Raw genomic sequence first — 17,747 nt, forward strand, 5'->3', positions numbered from 1 at the left:
GCAGTATTTAATATAATGTATTCCCCTGTTGTAATATCTAGAACCTAGGCATTTACTAGTCTATCCAAATTAATTAAATACTTCCTACACATTTTTAGTTGCTAAGCCATCCTTACCATCCTAATTGATCCTATCAATATCTTGATAAGAATCTCCGACGCCTTATTCAGCCTCATCACATACCTCTTCATCAGGCAACGAGTGATAACTAAGAATGCAAACGTCTCTAAATAAAATGGCGTTTATTTCAATTTGCACTTGATTGTTGACACGACAATTATTGTGCGTCATGCGTGTGCCGTGCGTAAAGACCTTGGAAGCTAGACAGACCAAACATGAACTTTTGCATGGATCACTGGATACAATTGAAAAAATAGACTATTGATAATTTCGAGGATCAATTGTTTCTTCTGTTTTTAGTTCAATTTCAAGGTGACTTTATAAGGTGTTATGCAGCACGTGTATCCGTATCATAATATCACTCTCACTTTTGTACTGTGTACATTTCCCAGAAGTTTAAGAAAAAAAAAAAAAATTCTCAACTTGTAGGAGATACGTGATAGAAATTGATAAAAGGATTCCAGGAAACAATCTTAACGATTCCGTGAATGACATTTACAGAAGTTCTATAAGAGAGAAGAGAGATTTAACTTTAGTTACAAAATGCGTCCTTAAAGCAGGATCATATTAAGAGGAGAAGAATTTTGGAAAGTAAATTTTTAAGGTTAAGCGTTATCTGGAAATCGACCCGCAGGAATTCCTATCCAGTCATCCATCAAAATTATAATTATTGTTAAAGAAGTGATTGAGCTAAAACAGAACGCAGAACATTGGCCTAATTTCCTTGAATCGAGCAACATTTTGATAAATCCTGGAGCAAAATTGTTATTAATGTATCTCATGAAAATACAGGCACAATGTTAGTGTTTAAATTATTGAAAAAATGTATGGGTTTACATATAAACAAAAATTCCATATTAACGAGAATTCTATGGATTCTGCTGGGTAAAACCTGGGCAAACGCAGCTCACGCTTATTTTAAGCTCAAACAGCATTCTTTGGTGGTTTAAAATAATAAATGTGCGTACCAAGTGCACACGACTGCGTATCGATTTAGATTCTAGAAAAAATATCGAAATATCTTTGTGTGCGTGGATACTAGGCTATCTATTTATGTAACCTAGAATCACGGAAGCAGACTAGATCATTAGATTTGAGACATATGGCTGAGGCCTACTTAAAAAAAATTCAATTCGAAAAAATGTGAATATAAAGTTTTGAAATTCTATTGTAGTTTTTTTTGTGTTATAAGCCGGCAAACGAATAGCCGGATCACCTAATGGTTAGCAATCGCCATCGCCCATGGACACTTAAAACACTAGAAGCATTGCCAGTGCGTTGTCAGCCTTTTGGGGGTTAGAAATTTTAGGGTTGATGGGGAATCGGGGATTGGGAAGATTGAGAACACGCTTGGGTTGTTTCACGTCAGTTTTCTGTGAGGCCGTGGTATTACTTCGGTGGAGTCGGCCCATTCGTAGCCCGAAGCGTGGCTCTCCCACACTTGATTGTCATAGCATAGTGATAATTAGCTTACTATAGATAGTGTTTTCATTACCGTCATTGTTCTTCTCTACATCACTATCGATAGTTGTATTACATTTCAGTTTACGATATCCTTTCTAAAAGATGAAACTATCTAATTCCACAATGTCTGTAAAAACCCAACTACTAATTCAAGATGTTTTTAGGTCAACGACTTACTCATTTTGTTCCGTACAATACAGCGTCATAAGCAGATCCACCCCATAAGCTATCTACATCATTGTAGGGCGCGTAGCAACAGTGACGTCACACTTATACATACATATAATTATAGTCGGAAAAATCCGCCTATTCGCATGACATATAAAGCCGTTCATAAAAGCAGGATATATGGCCGTATAGGGCGGAATAATAGTAAGTAACCTAGTTTTTGGGTAAGCATAAGTGTATTAGTATGGAGAAAATATACGTTGTAATAGTACTGGGGAATTATATTGGAAAATCTTTCTAAAATATGTGATTAATGGTCTTGTTGACTGGCTTCATGAGGAAGTTATGCAAGTAGGACTTACACAGAGTTATTACCAACTTTTCTTTAACCTTAGATGAAGATTATCTGGGTGTCTTCAAGGCCTGAGTGAATAGGTTGTTCATTGGCAGACATGTTTCATCGTATGCCGCATCATCACTTACCACCAGGCTAGATAGCGGCCAAACGTCGACCCATCAAATATATATATAAAAAAAAAATACATCGCCATGAGAAGAAACTTCTGACTATCTATACTATGTTTTTTTTTTATATGGAAAGATGCGTGCTCCGGATGCGTTTTATGGACGTGTGCTGTGGATGGCTTCCCTACTATTAATACATCGCATACTCGAGCTGCGCATCTCGCACAGTTACTTTGCGGTGGCCCATCTTCATAGCACAGCTAAATAACTTAGTGCAAACGGTCACATAGTTTCACAGCTTAGCTATTACATCTTTGTAGCATAGCTACATAGCACATCTCTGATGCACATGCCTAGTTCATCGTACTACAATGAGATTAATTATCTAAAATCGTCTCTAAAGACTCATTTAGTTTTGTAGGTGTTTGAATAAAATCACTATGTGTGACGCAGTTATCATTAAATTAATGCAACTATAAACTATATAATGATACACTTATATAAACATAATATATAAACTACGTAATATAATCTATTTATAAACTTTAATTGGTGTTCGTGTAAAGTGTGATACAGACATCTTCTCAGATTGATAGGTACAATGATCCCAAGGTTTTTTCGTGGTTTTTGTGTCCATAGCTTATAATGGAGTTTTTATATGAATTGGGTATCCATCTGGTGGTGGCTACACAATGGTGAAGGTGGACAATCATCGTCAATTCATCGATTACTGAACTCTTTCTGAATGAAATGGTTGTCTCCGTTGATTTATTTTCAGTGAATGAGAGATTTTGTCACATCTTTAGTCATCGTGAATTTATTCATGAATGTATTCAAGAATATTCATTTCCATTTATAAACTTGTAAATTGATTCCTACATTTAAAGATACACCTGCAAAATCTTTAGTTATCTTTTTATTTTAGCAATACTGCTTGCTTCTGTTTCCGAGCTCCTTACCTAGTTTGCTGAAGAACGAAACGAAACCATTATGGCGCCACTACAACGATAAGTTACTAAAATAGCACAATCTTATCTGAAACTATTAAAATTACGACATTATTCTAAAAGAATTCATGCCAACCATACTGCTAGTTGACACAATGGCCATTTAAAAAAAAAAAGTAAAAGGAATAAAAAAATACAGGTCCGATTTAAAGCAACAATCATTTCAGTACTTGAAACGAATAAAATATAAAACAAATTCGTGGAAAAAAAGCGAAAAACTCCAAAGTCCAATAGAATATGCTTATGATAATTTTCCATTTTAAACATCAGTCGCACGTCTATAATGCCGAATGTATAATAATCACGTGATAAGTTATTCGGGGTTATCACGGGGCCTTATTCGCGATACAGAGTAGGGTGGCCATGATCCCTCGCTTCAGATACACTGGACTGTTTATTGAATACCCGCTACGTTTGTTTTTGTTTACAAATATCGACGCTAACATTGAAAGTAATGAGTGGTTTAGTGACCTGGAAAAATAGGAGTACAGCTCTTGATTTGTTTCGATTTAGGTAAAACATTGTCGTTGATCAACATCTAACATTCGTTTATGAGTATACAAAAAATATCAAAAAATTTAACCAATTTAATATTGAACCATAAGATCGTGTACTGTGGATAATAAAATTAATTAATCGTATTTAAAATATAGGTAAGTATGTCAAAATACAATGAGCTAAATTAAATACTACGTGACGCGTAGTAACAGACATTCGATCGTTAAATATTGACAATTCGAATATCATCAAATATAGAGTAATACGTCACAATATTATATTAAGGCTACGGTTGTAATATCCGATCACTTGTCCCAACAAACGGACCAATTACATCGACCCACATACAATCGCCGCGACCCAATCCGCGAATTACCGGCGCGAGCATGGCCACTCTACCAACGGGTAGTAGAACCAAGGTCGCACTCACACATTCGCAAACGTCTACGAAATCCTTGGCAGCGGTTAAAGACCTACGGAAGTCGTTACGTCTAACGTTAGTTGAGCTGCCGCCGTCAATACACTTCCCCCTTTTTCACGTACATTTCGGTCATGGATGGAGACCAGGCTGACTGGTTCAAAGGTTTTATGTCATCATGTCATGCGGCCTTCAATTCCTATATTTATGTAAACCGCGTGAACAAGTTTCGCAACGCTGTTGTTAGGGGGAAGTGTTTTTTTTTTTCAAAACCGGCAATATTTCATATCTTAGTACGCCTTGTGCGATATGCGAAGGAAGCGTTTAGCATCGAACTTTGGACTTGTACTCCTTAATGTAACGGATTCTACGGAGGTTGGAACAATACGAATGATTCAAGTTGATGGACGTCGAAAAAGGAGTTATTAATATAAAAAGTGACATATTGAATTAAATTATTTTGATTTGAATATGACTCGTTGTCTTAGAATAGGCATTATGAAATAATTCATATATAAGGTATAGCTTAAGTAACTCTTCCTACACTGAATGAACACTTAGGTGGGAGGATTGCGACGCAAATTTAAACCTTACAACAATATTTATAATGCTGACAAAGCTAACGCTACAAAAGTAGAAAATAATAAGACTATTGGTAATAAATCAAGTAAAACGAACGAATGCGATGAAGAAGAAGTAATCAATAATACAGCTATTACAGAGGATGATTCTGAGGATATAAAAGAGCCCTTTTCTGAGCCAATCAAAGAAACACCAACAACACAATAATTGAGCAACAGGAAGCATGAGAGGTTGATGAGGTCGAACGAGATATCTTCATAAGACATTAAACATAGGAAACCGACTATCTACAGTAATAAAAAGAGAATAAAATTGATTATTCGTTCAAGGCTGTTAACTATAGAATTCGTATAAAAATTCATTGTAATATATTCTTAGAAAGGGACAGTTTATGTAGATTGATTGTTGCCGGCGAAATATTGCAAAAAGCTGAATAGTAAATATGTAAAAATAAATGTTGTTACATAAAACTTATAATAGCACAGCAGTGTATGAGCATTTTCCAGAAAATTCCATCGATTGGTCTGGCAATTAACATCTGTACATAAATTTAAATGAATTAATAAAAAATACACGTAACCATTTAAAAGGAAGTATGTCGAACAAATATTTTAACAGTTAAATAAATATTTTACTTTAAGAATGGTATTATTTTACTGATTTCGTATTTTGTGTTGTTGGGGACACTACTTAAATACAACTGCTGATACTTTACTCTCGTCATACCCTGTGACATTTAAATTTGAACACTAAATCACAAGTGTTAGAATCAGAATTCATATGATCCAAAAATATCCCATGAAATATTAATATCTGACATAATTATAAAGAAACATGTTATACTTAAATCAATCGTCACACGTTTGTGATTTACCAATATGACTCTTATCATGTCGACACAAGGTTTAAGATACCGTACATCCAGCTAAGGACCAGATTGATCAATTTGACACAGTGTGCCTGAACTTTGGCATTAATTGATAAAGTTGATAAAACATATTTTAGAAAAATAGACTCATAGAGCCAATCGTTTTGTGTCTTAAAACAATGTGATAAGGGTTATAATCGAACGGTAGAGGTTATTATTAAAATTGGTAATGAGTTATTGATAGTCGCCTAGCAAAATATTGGATGGATTCATTCATAAAAACCAGTCGCGTCAGTTTGTTTGCGTCGCTACGTTGTTTTTGAATGGATAAAATAGTTGAATGATTTATTTTTAAATCGTTTAGTGATAGCGAAAACAAATTGGCTAGACGCTGAAATATTATAAACACAATAAAGTATGTCACGTTATATTACAACTAGTGGAAAAATTTAAAATAATATCAATTGTTTTAGCAAGCTTTTAAACGAATTTAATGTTTTATGATTTATTGTATGATGACTTTGTTTTATGGCTCTATGATTGTTTAATTTAGATATTGCTGTAAAACCAGTCACTGAATGAGTCAAACAAAATGTAATACAAATATCACTTACCTCAAAACTTTTCTTCTGTTATTAGGATGTAACCGCCGCGCCATCTGTCTATCTATCACAGACAACTTTGCATGTATCTCTTCATTTGTAAATATTGCTTCATTTTCCAAATCTCTTTGTAATTGTTCTTTGGTTATTTTCATTTTGGATAAATCTATTTTGGTAGGAGCAGATGTAGATGGTTCTTCAACATTTTCTTCAAGATCTTCTGTATTTTCATGTTTTGTCAGTTCTTCAATACTTTTAGTTTCTGTTAAGCCTTTCATGCCTTTTTCTTCGGTCAGATCTTCCGCACTCTTATATCCTGCGAGATCTTCACTTTTAGTTTCTACAATATTTTCCGTGATTTTAGAGTCTATGAATCTTTCTTTGTTTTCAATATCCATGAGATTTTTTGCATTATTATCTTCTATTGCTTGTGTGTTATCTATTTCTTTAACATCCTCTACCATACCCATATTCCTTTTTCGCCTTGATTTATCCCAAAGCAAGGTTTCACCATCGTCCATATTTTCAACTAAGATTTTGTAAACAATGGATTCTATGTAGTAGTTCGTTCCACCAACCACGATTGGTATTTTTCCTTGTTCTGTTAAGTTTTCTATCTGATTTAGGTTATATTAAGGAAATAATGTTATCAAATTCAACGATATAAATTTTGCACGTAAACTTAAAACTAGAAAAGGCCACTATGTCTTTTTTCCTATTTTTTTTTTTTTGCTATAAACCTCACGGAACCCGAGACCTTTCCAACAAATGCAAAACCATGGAAATCGGTTCGTGCGTTCTGGAGTTATAGCGTCAGGAAGGAAAACCCGACTTATTTTTATATAATAGATTATTGTTTACATATAAACAAAAACAAGTTAAACATTAAAAGCAAAGAAGTTTCCGAGGAAGTACGTATCAGATTGATGGAATCCAAACAAGTGTTATCTGAATTGATCTTCATTACTTTCGTCGGATCTATAATTTTAATGAGAACTAATTAAAACGACAATTAGGGAACTACTTAACTCTAATGACATACATAAACAGTGTAATCTTAAATCATTAGTGACAGTTAAAAATTCAGACGTAACTACGAGTTTGGAATAACATCGAATTAGATTTTCGGCGTCTTAGAACTCAACTAACAAAGACCACCAACGTACCGCTAAATAAAAACACAGGTAAAGCAAAAAACGATGATAACTAATACTAAACAGACACGGAAAACCACATTAATAAAAATAATACAGTAACAATCAATCTTTTGATCATCAAGTCAAGCCAAATCAAAGGAACGGTACATCCAATAGCCCAATATTCACTTTTGAATGACGAAATTGCTCGTTAGCAGAGTACATAGGTACGTACTTATAATACAGACATGACGATGTACCAAATGTGTAAGCTACTTTGGTCAACATAAGAGGATTATGTGGTCAATGGCCGAGACGTGAAAGAAGGTAAACCTTTCAAATACTTGTCAGAGGTGACCGGCACTACTACGGTTTGATCAACGAATTTTTCATATGCTTTGGAATATTTGAAGATCTTCATCAAACATCTTGTCAAACTACTCAACTATCACCACTAAAATCTAATACAATAATGACAGTAACTTCTTAAGAAGTAATTAAAGCAAATTGAAATTGAACTTTACGTTTAAAAGATAGTTTCTCATATACTTTATTGCGCTCTTTGCACCCAATAGTGTAACAACGATAAAAATAAAAGTTTCTACTTTTGTTTTTAAAAGTTAATTCTAATTTTAATTGAAAACTTCATCGTTTACACCTTTCTAATTGTTAAACTGCAGCATAAAGCTCAATATTTATAATCACTTTTCTTTTTCGATCAAGGTGTAAAGTATTGTAAAAATCTTATGTATCTTTGTATGTTTTGTCTGTAGGTTCAAACGTGAATGGTTCAAGCTTAGCATGAGTCATGGTTACTACATTATTTGAGTCTAGTATGACTAAATTAGGCTCCGCAATACTGCCAGTGACGTGTTTTACGCCTACACCTCCATTAGTGTTGCAGTTGACCCTTGCGCCAGCTGATATTCTAGATAAGTTTCCCTTTCACACGCACTGTTGTTGTTGTTTCTTTGTTGAATTATAAATGTTTTTTTGAAAATTATGCATTTCCCTACGTAGTATTTAAATGTTTGTAAAAGCTATGAACACAAACAGTATATAGCCTATCGCAGGCGTAATTCAGAAAAGTAGTCTCATCTCATACGACACTTTACCTGCTGAATGACGGAGACACTTAGCAAACTTACGTTTATGGAGTAGTTAACAATTAAATGTTTCGAAATACCTACCATCCAACACATATTCGCAGAAACATTCAAGTTCGATGTACTCCAATTTATATGACATTCAGAATTTGTAACTAAGACTCGTAGGACACAAAAAAAAACAATAATTCCCCAAACACAATTTTCAAACACGTGTAATATATGAAAAGAATTACATAATCAACGAAAAATCTAATAATCATACTGACCTAGAAACAGTCGTTAGCAACATAAATATATTTAGCCCATACATGTTGAAACTCAATATTTGCTAAATTAATACCATATTGTATGGGACAGTACCTATACACGTAGATTGTGGGACGATTCAGTAACTGTGGGTACATATTTACACACATGTTCTTTACAAAGTTGTAGGTCATATCGACGTCAAATTGGCAGTAATATTATAGCTATAAGGTTACCTTTTCTCCAAAGATAGGTTCTTACCTATCGTAAAACGGAGCCTTATGGTGCTTTTCCACCTGAGATGAGCAATCGGCGGAGCTGTGAAACTATGGGTGCTAGCTAAGCTATGAAACTATGTGACCGTTGCCACTAATACCAAGTTATGTAGCTGTGCGAAGAAGATACGAAGCTCGAGTAAGTGATATGTCGATAGTAGGAAATCCACCCATCTATAGCTCGCATCCGTAGCACATCTACCATCAGATGATCCGTCTGCTTGTATCTCCCCTTCCAATCAAGAAGTAGGAGAATAGACGCATGCTGTAACTATAGACTAGATCAAAAAATCCCACGGGAATTAAATCAACTACAAGACAATTTTATGTCACGTATTTTCCAATGAAACTAATGTGAACGAGGATTTATTAAATGCCAGTAGTATAATTGTCCTCATAACAGTGGGAGTTACTTCCCGAGTCGTTAAAACTTAACTACAGTGCATCTGGTTGAAGCTCATGCAATGGGCCATCAAATGCAACGATTACTGCTCCTTAATAATACAAATTACACCTCTTTTGCAAGTTGCAATGCTGAGAATTTTGCAAATTAATTTTATGGTAGATAGAACTGTTTGAAACAAAGAATCGCCTACAATGCACCTTCTTTCTGTGAGGTACAAAACTACGGAACTATTTGTCGGAGACATTAACAATTACAAGTTCATAAAATAAGAAAAGAAAGAGATTAGAAGTGAAGATATTTAAAGCATAGTAGAAGAGTCTGTAAGTATATCATCAAGAGGCAAAGAGAGAACGGTAGACTCTGACTGGGTGTTGTTTAAAAATGGGCGCTGATCCAATAGACATTAAAGGAGTCATACCCTAATACTCATTCTTCTTTATGCCAATTTAAAAAAGGATACAATTTTAAGAGCTCTGTTTCTGAAGTCGACGACTGTGAACATCTGATGTGGCTCCAGAATGTCCAGGAGGTGATGTGGTGCCATCTCTCGTTCTTTGGCGGAAGCCTTCGCAGTCACCACGTCGAGGCCTTTGTAAATCTGTAACATAGAAAAATTAACTTTTAATTTTAAGGAAACTAAAATCTGTAATATCCTTATCTTTGAGACAAAAATACCAGTCGTAGGTAAATAAGTACGTGTAAGTAGTAGTTATTGAATTCAAACCACAACGTCCCAAAAAGTTCATTGTAAAAACTTCCAATATTTTCCACAAATACAGATAAAACATATTTCTATAAAGACCACCATTACTTATCATCTCTATTACAAGCAACAACGAAAAAAAAGCAGCAAAAACCGCCATGAATCAAATGCCCTCTTTATGGAAAATTTCCCCCACAAGCATCGGGACCAGTCAATTTCCACCCACATCCGTGTCACATTATAAATCACGAAAAATTCTATTATTACACCTTCAATGGATCGTGGGACATTATGGTAATTCAAGTAAAACACCATGAAATATATGTAACGAGGCTACCGTGGGGGGTGTGACACACATCTGAATAATCCTGCTGGCATCTTTCAATTCTCATTATTGCACGCTAATGGCGCTGCGAGCATTTAGAACGATGCTCCTATTAATAGAATATCATGATTTTCATTTAAATTGCTAAGTAATTTTATAGTCCTTTCTGTTTGTCTACTGGTAAAATCTGTTGCATATTTTTGTTACTGTAAATAATTAAGTTTTTTATTCACCATTGTTGCTTTAGCTTTTTAGGAGTAGACCTTACAATGCAAACACTATGAAATGGAAATGCTAATCGCTTACCATCAGGTGATATGTAAACTCGTTTGCCTCATATCCCATAAAAAATGCAAGAAGAAATCATATCTAATTGTAATAAGTATTTCCCTATGAACCATCTCCTAATCTATTGTGTAAAATAATGCAAACAGCGATGAGAGTTTTAATTTCCCGCTACGGAGCGGCGCTAGTGTAGATTAAGGCCTCTATCTAGCAATCTATTAAGAGATAAAGAGAAATGATAACAATGTTAGTAAATACATGCACAACAATGTTGATAACGACCACAAACAAAACAAAATACGCATCGACACAATCGGAAAGTTGCTTTCGTAATACTATCACATACGATATTACGTATTTAATGTAAAGACTGAGATTGGCAAAACATAACTGAATGAAATATTTAGCATTTAGATTTACAAAGGAGATAATATTTCTCTCTCTCTCTCTTAGTAATCTTACTAATATTATAAATGCGAAGTAAATGTTTGTTTCTCAATCACGTCAAAATGGGTGAAGGGATCGGGATGAAATTTGGAACAGGGTTAGGTTATGGTCACTGGCAGAAGCTAACAGAATGCAGGCGAAGTCACTGGCAGAAGCTAGTTATGTATAAATAGTCTTTTAACTCTACACACCGGACAATATTTAGACCCAAAGCCGATATTATTTTGGCTGTCAAAAATGCAACAGATAAATCTAAGGCGAGATTCCGTACCTCATCATCATCATCATCAACTCGGACACCACGCCAAGACATATTCCAGTTTTTTAACAAACAAACGCTTCTTGTAAATGTAATAATATCTTTAAAAAACTTAGGTAAGCAGAACATCTGACATTCGCAAACGCGTTCGTCGTGTCAGATAAGAGAAATGAGATAAATAATAGCACCAACTAAGTTATCATCGAAATTACCAGGTCACGAAGAATTACGCATTATTTCAATGTCATTCGGTGTTGCGCAATTGTTCGTATTATCAGCACATTACAATCAGGTCCGATTCTAAATTATGGCTCTGTGTGGTTTGCGTCAGTCGGACAGCTGATGGCGGGAAAAGTGGGCGAATGTTCTGGAGTATATATTTAATTTTTTTATGGAATAGGTGTCAAACGAGTAGACGGGTTACCTGGTGCTAAGCGATCAGCGCCGCCCATGGACACCCGCAACACAAGAGGAGGTGGCTGCCGGCCTTTTAAAAGGGAATACGCTCTTTTCTTGAAGGTTTAAAAGTCGTGTTAATAGGTTTGAGTTAATGTCTAATAAATTGGTTTAAATTAGTGTTATATCAGGTATTTTTGTTTTAAAAGATTTTTTGTTAGATTTTAAGTTGGCAACTTGTAAATTCGATTTTTGTTTGTAAATACTGCAGGTCACAGAAATTTTTCGTACGGCTGTAGTTACAGAGCGTAAAAGGACCATATTCTGAAAGTCTTAACAAATTGAATATTTCAGTAATTCATATTTATTTTTATGGGGACAAATTACCATCTTTGTCACCTTTGTAGGATAGGATAGGATTTAATATTATTAATTACTCAATCACTTCAAAATGGTTGAATGGATCGGGATGAAAAAATTATGGTCTGGACGTTAGTCGTTAGTAGATGAAAAGTGCCCTACATGTTAATGTAGGGCACTTTTCATCTCACTGAATCGCGGGCAAAGCCAATGGTAAAAGCTAGTAGCTATAAATAATAATTAAAAACAAATGAAAGACGCAATACGTCAGCAGTAGTCTATCCGCATATCTTATACCTACATTACTTTCCAAGAATATCCTAAAAAATTACAATTTAAATATTCCAAGAAAAACATTAGTTACTAACTAAAATTAATCATACATACACACATAAGACAAGACAATCCGGACAAGTCCGTGTCGGGACAAAATAAATAAGTTCGTGTATTACATCTAAGTACTAGCTACTTCCTCGCGGTTTCACCCGCTCTGCTCGGCTCCTATTGGTCGTAACGTAAAGTTTTATAGTCTATCGCCTTTCTCGATAAATACACTATCCAACACAAAATGAATTATTCAAATCGGACCAGTAGTTCCAGAGATTAGCGCGTTCAAACACACAAACAAACTTTTCAGCTTTATATATGAAGTATAGATATGACACAATTAATATAAAACTGTGCGATAAGACCAATGTGACTTTGATTTTGTGAATGAAACTCGGAAGGGCAACTAGTGTAACATATAACATATAGATAACCCCAGAACAAAGTATCACAGATTATTTCTTTAACGGCTCATGATGTGGTTCATTTGCGCAAATCGCCATTTTTTTGGTCTTTCGATTCGGTTCAAATTATTATTTGGTTTAGATAAGAAGTGGTTTCGTTAGCGATGATGAAGTTTGAGACACGTGTAATAAAATGTCTTGATACCTAGTTTTGAAAGATTACAATTGACTTTAGACATGCGATAGATTTATAAGTTCATCTAGATCAGATCTTTTTTGACGGGGTAAATTATCTAATGACTTTTCCCGCCTGGGGTGAGGCGAGAGAGAGAGTGTGTCAGACAATTTCTGATTAAAAACCCGTTCCTACACCAGCTCTTCAAGCCGGAGCCCCGGCAACCCGTCAGGTCTTCCGCGGTGGATCAGTGCTGCTGATCTCTACGTTTAATCAATCTTTGTAGAGAAAAGCAGTAGCAATACGATTTAACTATTAAAATTTTAAAGAATAATAAACAAGAATTGTTCCTTATTTAATATCGAAGACATGGAAGCTTTCTAAGTTACTTTTAAAATACTGTTTTTGATCAGTAGGCATTCTTATTTCAAGAGCAATGTCGTTTTGATAAATTAAATGCTTGATTACTTTTATATTAGTGTGATAAGGCAACTGTGTATTTCAGAATATAAAAGCATTAGGTGCTTATGAAGTGCCTAGAAGTAGGTCTCGTTAACGACTACGCCAAATGTCACCGGTCAAAGTCATTTTGGGTTGGGCTTCCTAACTAGCACAAATTCCTAGTTGAAAATTACTGTTTTGTGGATATTTATTCTATTTAGTTCTAGTAGATCCTAACTTGCAGGCTTTTCACTTTCGGGAAATATGTGGTGGTGTCCTTCACTTAATGAAACTTCAAGGATGGATTAAAGCAGATTTACAAAAGAATTATACAGAGCGGATATGAACGGGACTGTCGTTAGAGGGCGCCCTAGACAGACCGCCAGATTGGCGTTATGTTAAAGAAGAGTCAAATTAAAAGTACTGTAAATATGTATGCAAAATTATCAATAGAAGCTTAGTCCTAGAACAGTATAGATATATGTATTTATAGGAAATCCTAAAAATACCTGTTTGGAAATAGACATACATTTTTTATACAATTTCCAGGAAAAAATAATAGTGACGTAGTACTAAAATGTCTGACCTTTGTTTAATCATTTGAAGTTAAGACAAGATTTGTTAGTAAGAGTCCGTGTAGCTGAAAATAGAACACTCAAGTAATTCCGAGGCATTTCGTAATTTGTTCCTACATTTGTATTTAAAACAAAAATCTAAAAGGAATTATCTAAGTGAATCGTCTTGACCGCTCTCCATTAAGGTAAACAATTAAATTTAACTTTTACGTAAGTATCAAACAATGAATTTTTTTTCGTGATCATCAACGATATTTCCAGAACCTTAAACCATATATCACTCATTATTTTTTATCAGTCAGACCTCTTACTACATACATATATAACCTCACGCTTGTCTATCCTGGAGGTAGGCAGAGACCATGGAACGCATTGGCATTTCATTCGTATCTATTGAGCTACGAATCTTACATACCACTTTCGCTTCATCAACAATCATCAGTCTTTCGCTTCACCAGACCTCTTACTACACCCAGTTACTCAACTCGCTGCCTTAAACTTAGCCAAGAATCATCTAATACCTAGAAATGGTATACCTAGAAATTTTCAAACATTTAATATGAGGTATTTTCCTCCTTTCCCTAACCTACTCAGTAGAATGCTGGTTGAATTATAATCAAGAACATTTAGCATCTGTTTGAATGACTTATGTATAAACGCAGAGGATGCTAAGGAAATATTAATGGAAGATTTATACTGGTCTGTTAATTCAGATTGTAGCATCATCATCGTAATAGCCACCAGACGTCCACTACTGATCAAAGGACTCCTTCAATGTCTTCTAGTTTAGTCAGTTGGAAGCAACCTGCATCCAGCGACTCCCGATAGCCAATTAATCAGGTCATCTATCTGATTGTTAAATGGTAAAACCAATGAAATATTAGCTCCACTCTGGTATACAATTACAAATAATTATTTTATAATTTGCGAAATTATATAAGATAATTACGATAAGGATAAGGGAAAGAAAAGTTAAAAAGTACCGAAGGACCAAAATTACCATAGCGATGTTCTCAAAATAAAATTATGCCACAATAACAGAAAAAAACTTTCCAAAGAATGTCGAAATTCGTACTGATAGGCCTATTCAAATAAATTACCATAATTTCAAAAAGTAATTAATGTATTTAGGACAAGTAGATTTTTCTAAAGAATTCTTTAAAGTTAGACATAAATTACACGCTTTTGTTTTGTTCTTACGTGCAGGACGGCTAATTTAAGTTGATCTTGGGGAAATTGTGTGTTATATTCAAGTGTGCCTAGTTGATTATTGACGTTTCGTTGCATGGTAGGGGTCAAGCAATTTTGGTTATTTTCACATGGGCCTATACTTAACCAATCAAGCAGTAATGATCATACTTGATAAGCGGATTGGGGATTATATTGCGGTGTTCCTAGTTGACAGGTTAAGCAACAGTTAATAAGTTAAGAAGCAGTAAATTTGATGAGACTACGGGTAATATTTTATGGATAAATTGGGCACTTGACTGACCCCATCATTTTACTGTAAAGACAATGTGGTAAGTTGACGTTCAACTTATTGGAATTGCTATTCGTACATTCGATTTCATATGTCGTGGTGTCCAGCAGGTTTAAGACGCCGCTTCTAATGCACGACGTCTAAGATTATTTAGACACCACTGACAAACGGTGAAGGAAAACGTCGTGAGGAAACCTGAGCTTATAATTTCTACTTATAAGTTTGAAATCGGCAGTCCACATTGAGCAAGCGTGGTGGTTTGATTCGTTAACTTGTTAAACATCAATATCTGCAGATAAAGATATTGACAATTCTTTAAATCATCAAAATGATGTAATTATACCAAATCATCAATCACCTTGCGCAACATTGTAAGCTTGCGGTAGCACATGCTCAGCGAACCCTGACATCTGACCACTATCATTTAATTCCAAAAAAGATATCTTCTTCAAATGATCACACAACCAGTCTATTAAGACCTATACATACAACGCCAACATTCGTAATCAGAGGTCATGTAAGACTGGTACTTTTTGGAACTGCATCCAATCTGCATAGGCCTATATCAGCGTATATCAGTCATTAGTTTAAGGTTCAGTAAATCTGGTTATAAATATCATAATGTAAATAAAGTGCCATTGACGTAAGCGTAGATAGATAACGTGAAACTGGTGTGATTTGGTCATGTGAATAGGTAATATTTTTAGATCCGTAGCACTCTGTAGTTGATATAATTGTATAGTTATAAGTTTTAAGCACGTCAATACTAAGTTTGTCGTTGTTTCTCTCCTTGTTAGCAGAGGTCAATTTAATTTGGTCCTTGTGCTTGCTCAGAGTATGTGGCTGCGTTTTGAGTCATCTAACGACCCAGTTAATGTAATGTCTGTATGGTTAGTCTTCTAAAACAATCTCAAAAGTAACATTAACTGGCTCAATAAATAAATTCGTCACAGCACCAAGATTATATAATTTACAAGAACTACGTCAAAAATGTCGGAAAATTTACAAATTTTAATATAAATTGATTAACGAAGACCAGTCTGGTAGTAAATTGGACCAGGTCGAGTATGTTACGTAACGTTTATATGTAATGTAGGTTGCAGACAGATACGAACCTGTATCAGACTACACATGTTATGAAAAATCTGTTGCTAGGTACAGGTTCCAGTTGGGGATAAGAGCGGACAGTGAAAATATGAAATTTTGTTATTTCGGATGTAAGGCTTTTGATATGTTTACCCGATTATGGCTAGAGATCCTTCAAAGGTACAAGATAAGAACGTACATTTTGAAAAGGTTGGTATTCAAGTTATATCTCTTTTGGTATTGCAGGCATACATCTGCAGTTTAGTTCAAGTTTGTTTTACGTTGAACGAGATCGAAAAGACACCGCGTTGGGCGCTCCGATTGGTTGATTCATCGGAGCCGACTTTACTAAGCCCTCTCTGGTCACTTACCATCAGGTAATCCATCTACACGTTTTTATCCCATAAAAAGAAAAGGATTGGTCTTAAAAGATCAAAATAACACTTAATCTTTCACCTGGTTTATCTCACAAAAGTATATGATTAGCACTAAGTCCTAACCAGAATTCGACGGAATCAGCATGTTTCTTGGAGACAGAGACTTTTTACAACCCCTAAATGTTAACATTAACACGACATAGGTGCTTGGTGTGACTAGAAACTAGCGATCCTGCCCAATAAAATAAAAATATATCGATACAAAATACATGTTTAAAGATTGTGAAGCATCAATGGAAAATTTTGTTAAAACACCTACGCCGCGAACAGTAGGACCAAACCTCACAGTTTAAAATTCGCTAGATAAGTGAAATCAGCCAAGGCCGTGCCTATCGCTATACATAATTGCAAGTATCACCGTATTCGCTCATTAGTTTATTAATAACTACAATTATCTGTCAAAGTATTGGGCTCGTATATATTATAAACTACGTAGTTTCATATCTCTGTTTGACCTGTATTTGAACAGGGCCAAATGAAAGGATCTGGGTTTGCCTTTGTAAAGGCAAAAATAAGAATGGAATTAAAAATATGAGCTTGATGAAGTTTCTGGATCTTTTTTTATTTAAATGGATTATAATTTTGGAATTATTTAAAACTTACTGCAACTACAGACGCTATTAGATACAGTTAATTAATCAGATAATGATACAGATGCCCTTTTTAACTGTATCTTTATCTAA

The 17,747-nt window shown here is 34.8% G+C and overlaps 1 protein-coding gene across 1 annotated transcript in view; it reads right to left on the reverse strand.

Moving 5' to 3' along the window:
• LOC118272341 (tRNA dimethylallyltransferase) overlaps window positions 1–17,747 on the reverse strand; it is a 235,227-nt gene that overhangs the window by 114,676 nt on the left and 102,804 nt on the right. Inside the window, exons 2-3 of the mRNA XM_050693272.1 lie at window positions 9,825–9,962; window positions 6,205–6,809 (exon numbers count right to left, since the gene is read on the reverse strand). Coding sequence (XP_050549229.1) covers window positions 6,205–6,809; window positions 9,825–9,962 — 743 coding nt within the window. The remainder of the gene's footprint in view (window positions 1–6,204; window positions 6,810–9,824; window positions 9,963–17,747) is intronic.

The sequence above is a fragment of the Spodoptera frugiperda genome, chromosome 4 (assembly GCF_023101765.2).
Source record: "Spodoptera frugiperda isolate SF20-4 chromosome 4, AGI-APGP_CSIRO_Sfru_2.0, whole genome shotgun sequence".
NCBI classification, from domain to species: Eukaryota; Metazoa; Arthropoda; class Insecta; order Lepidoptera; family Noctuidae; genus Spodoptera; species Spodoptera frugiperda.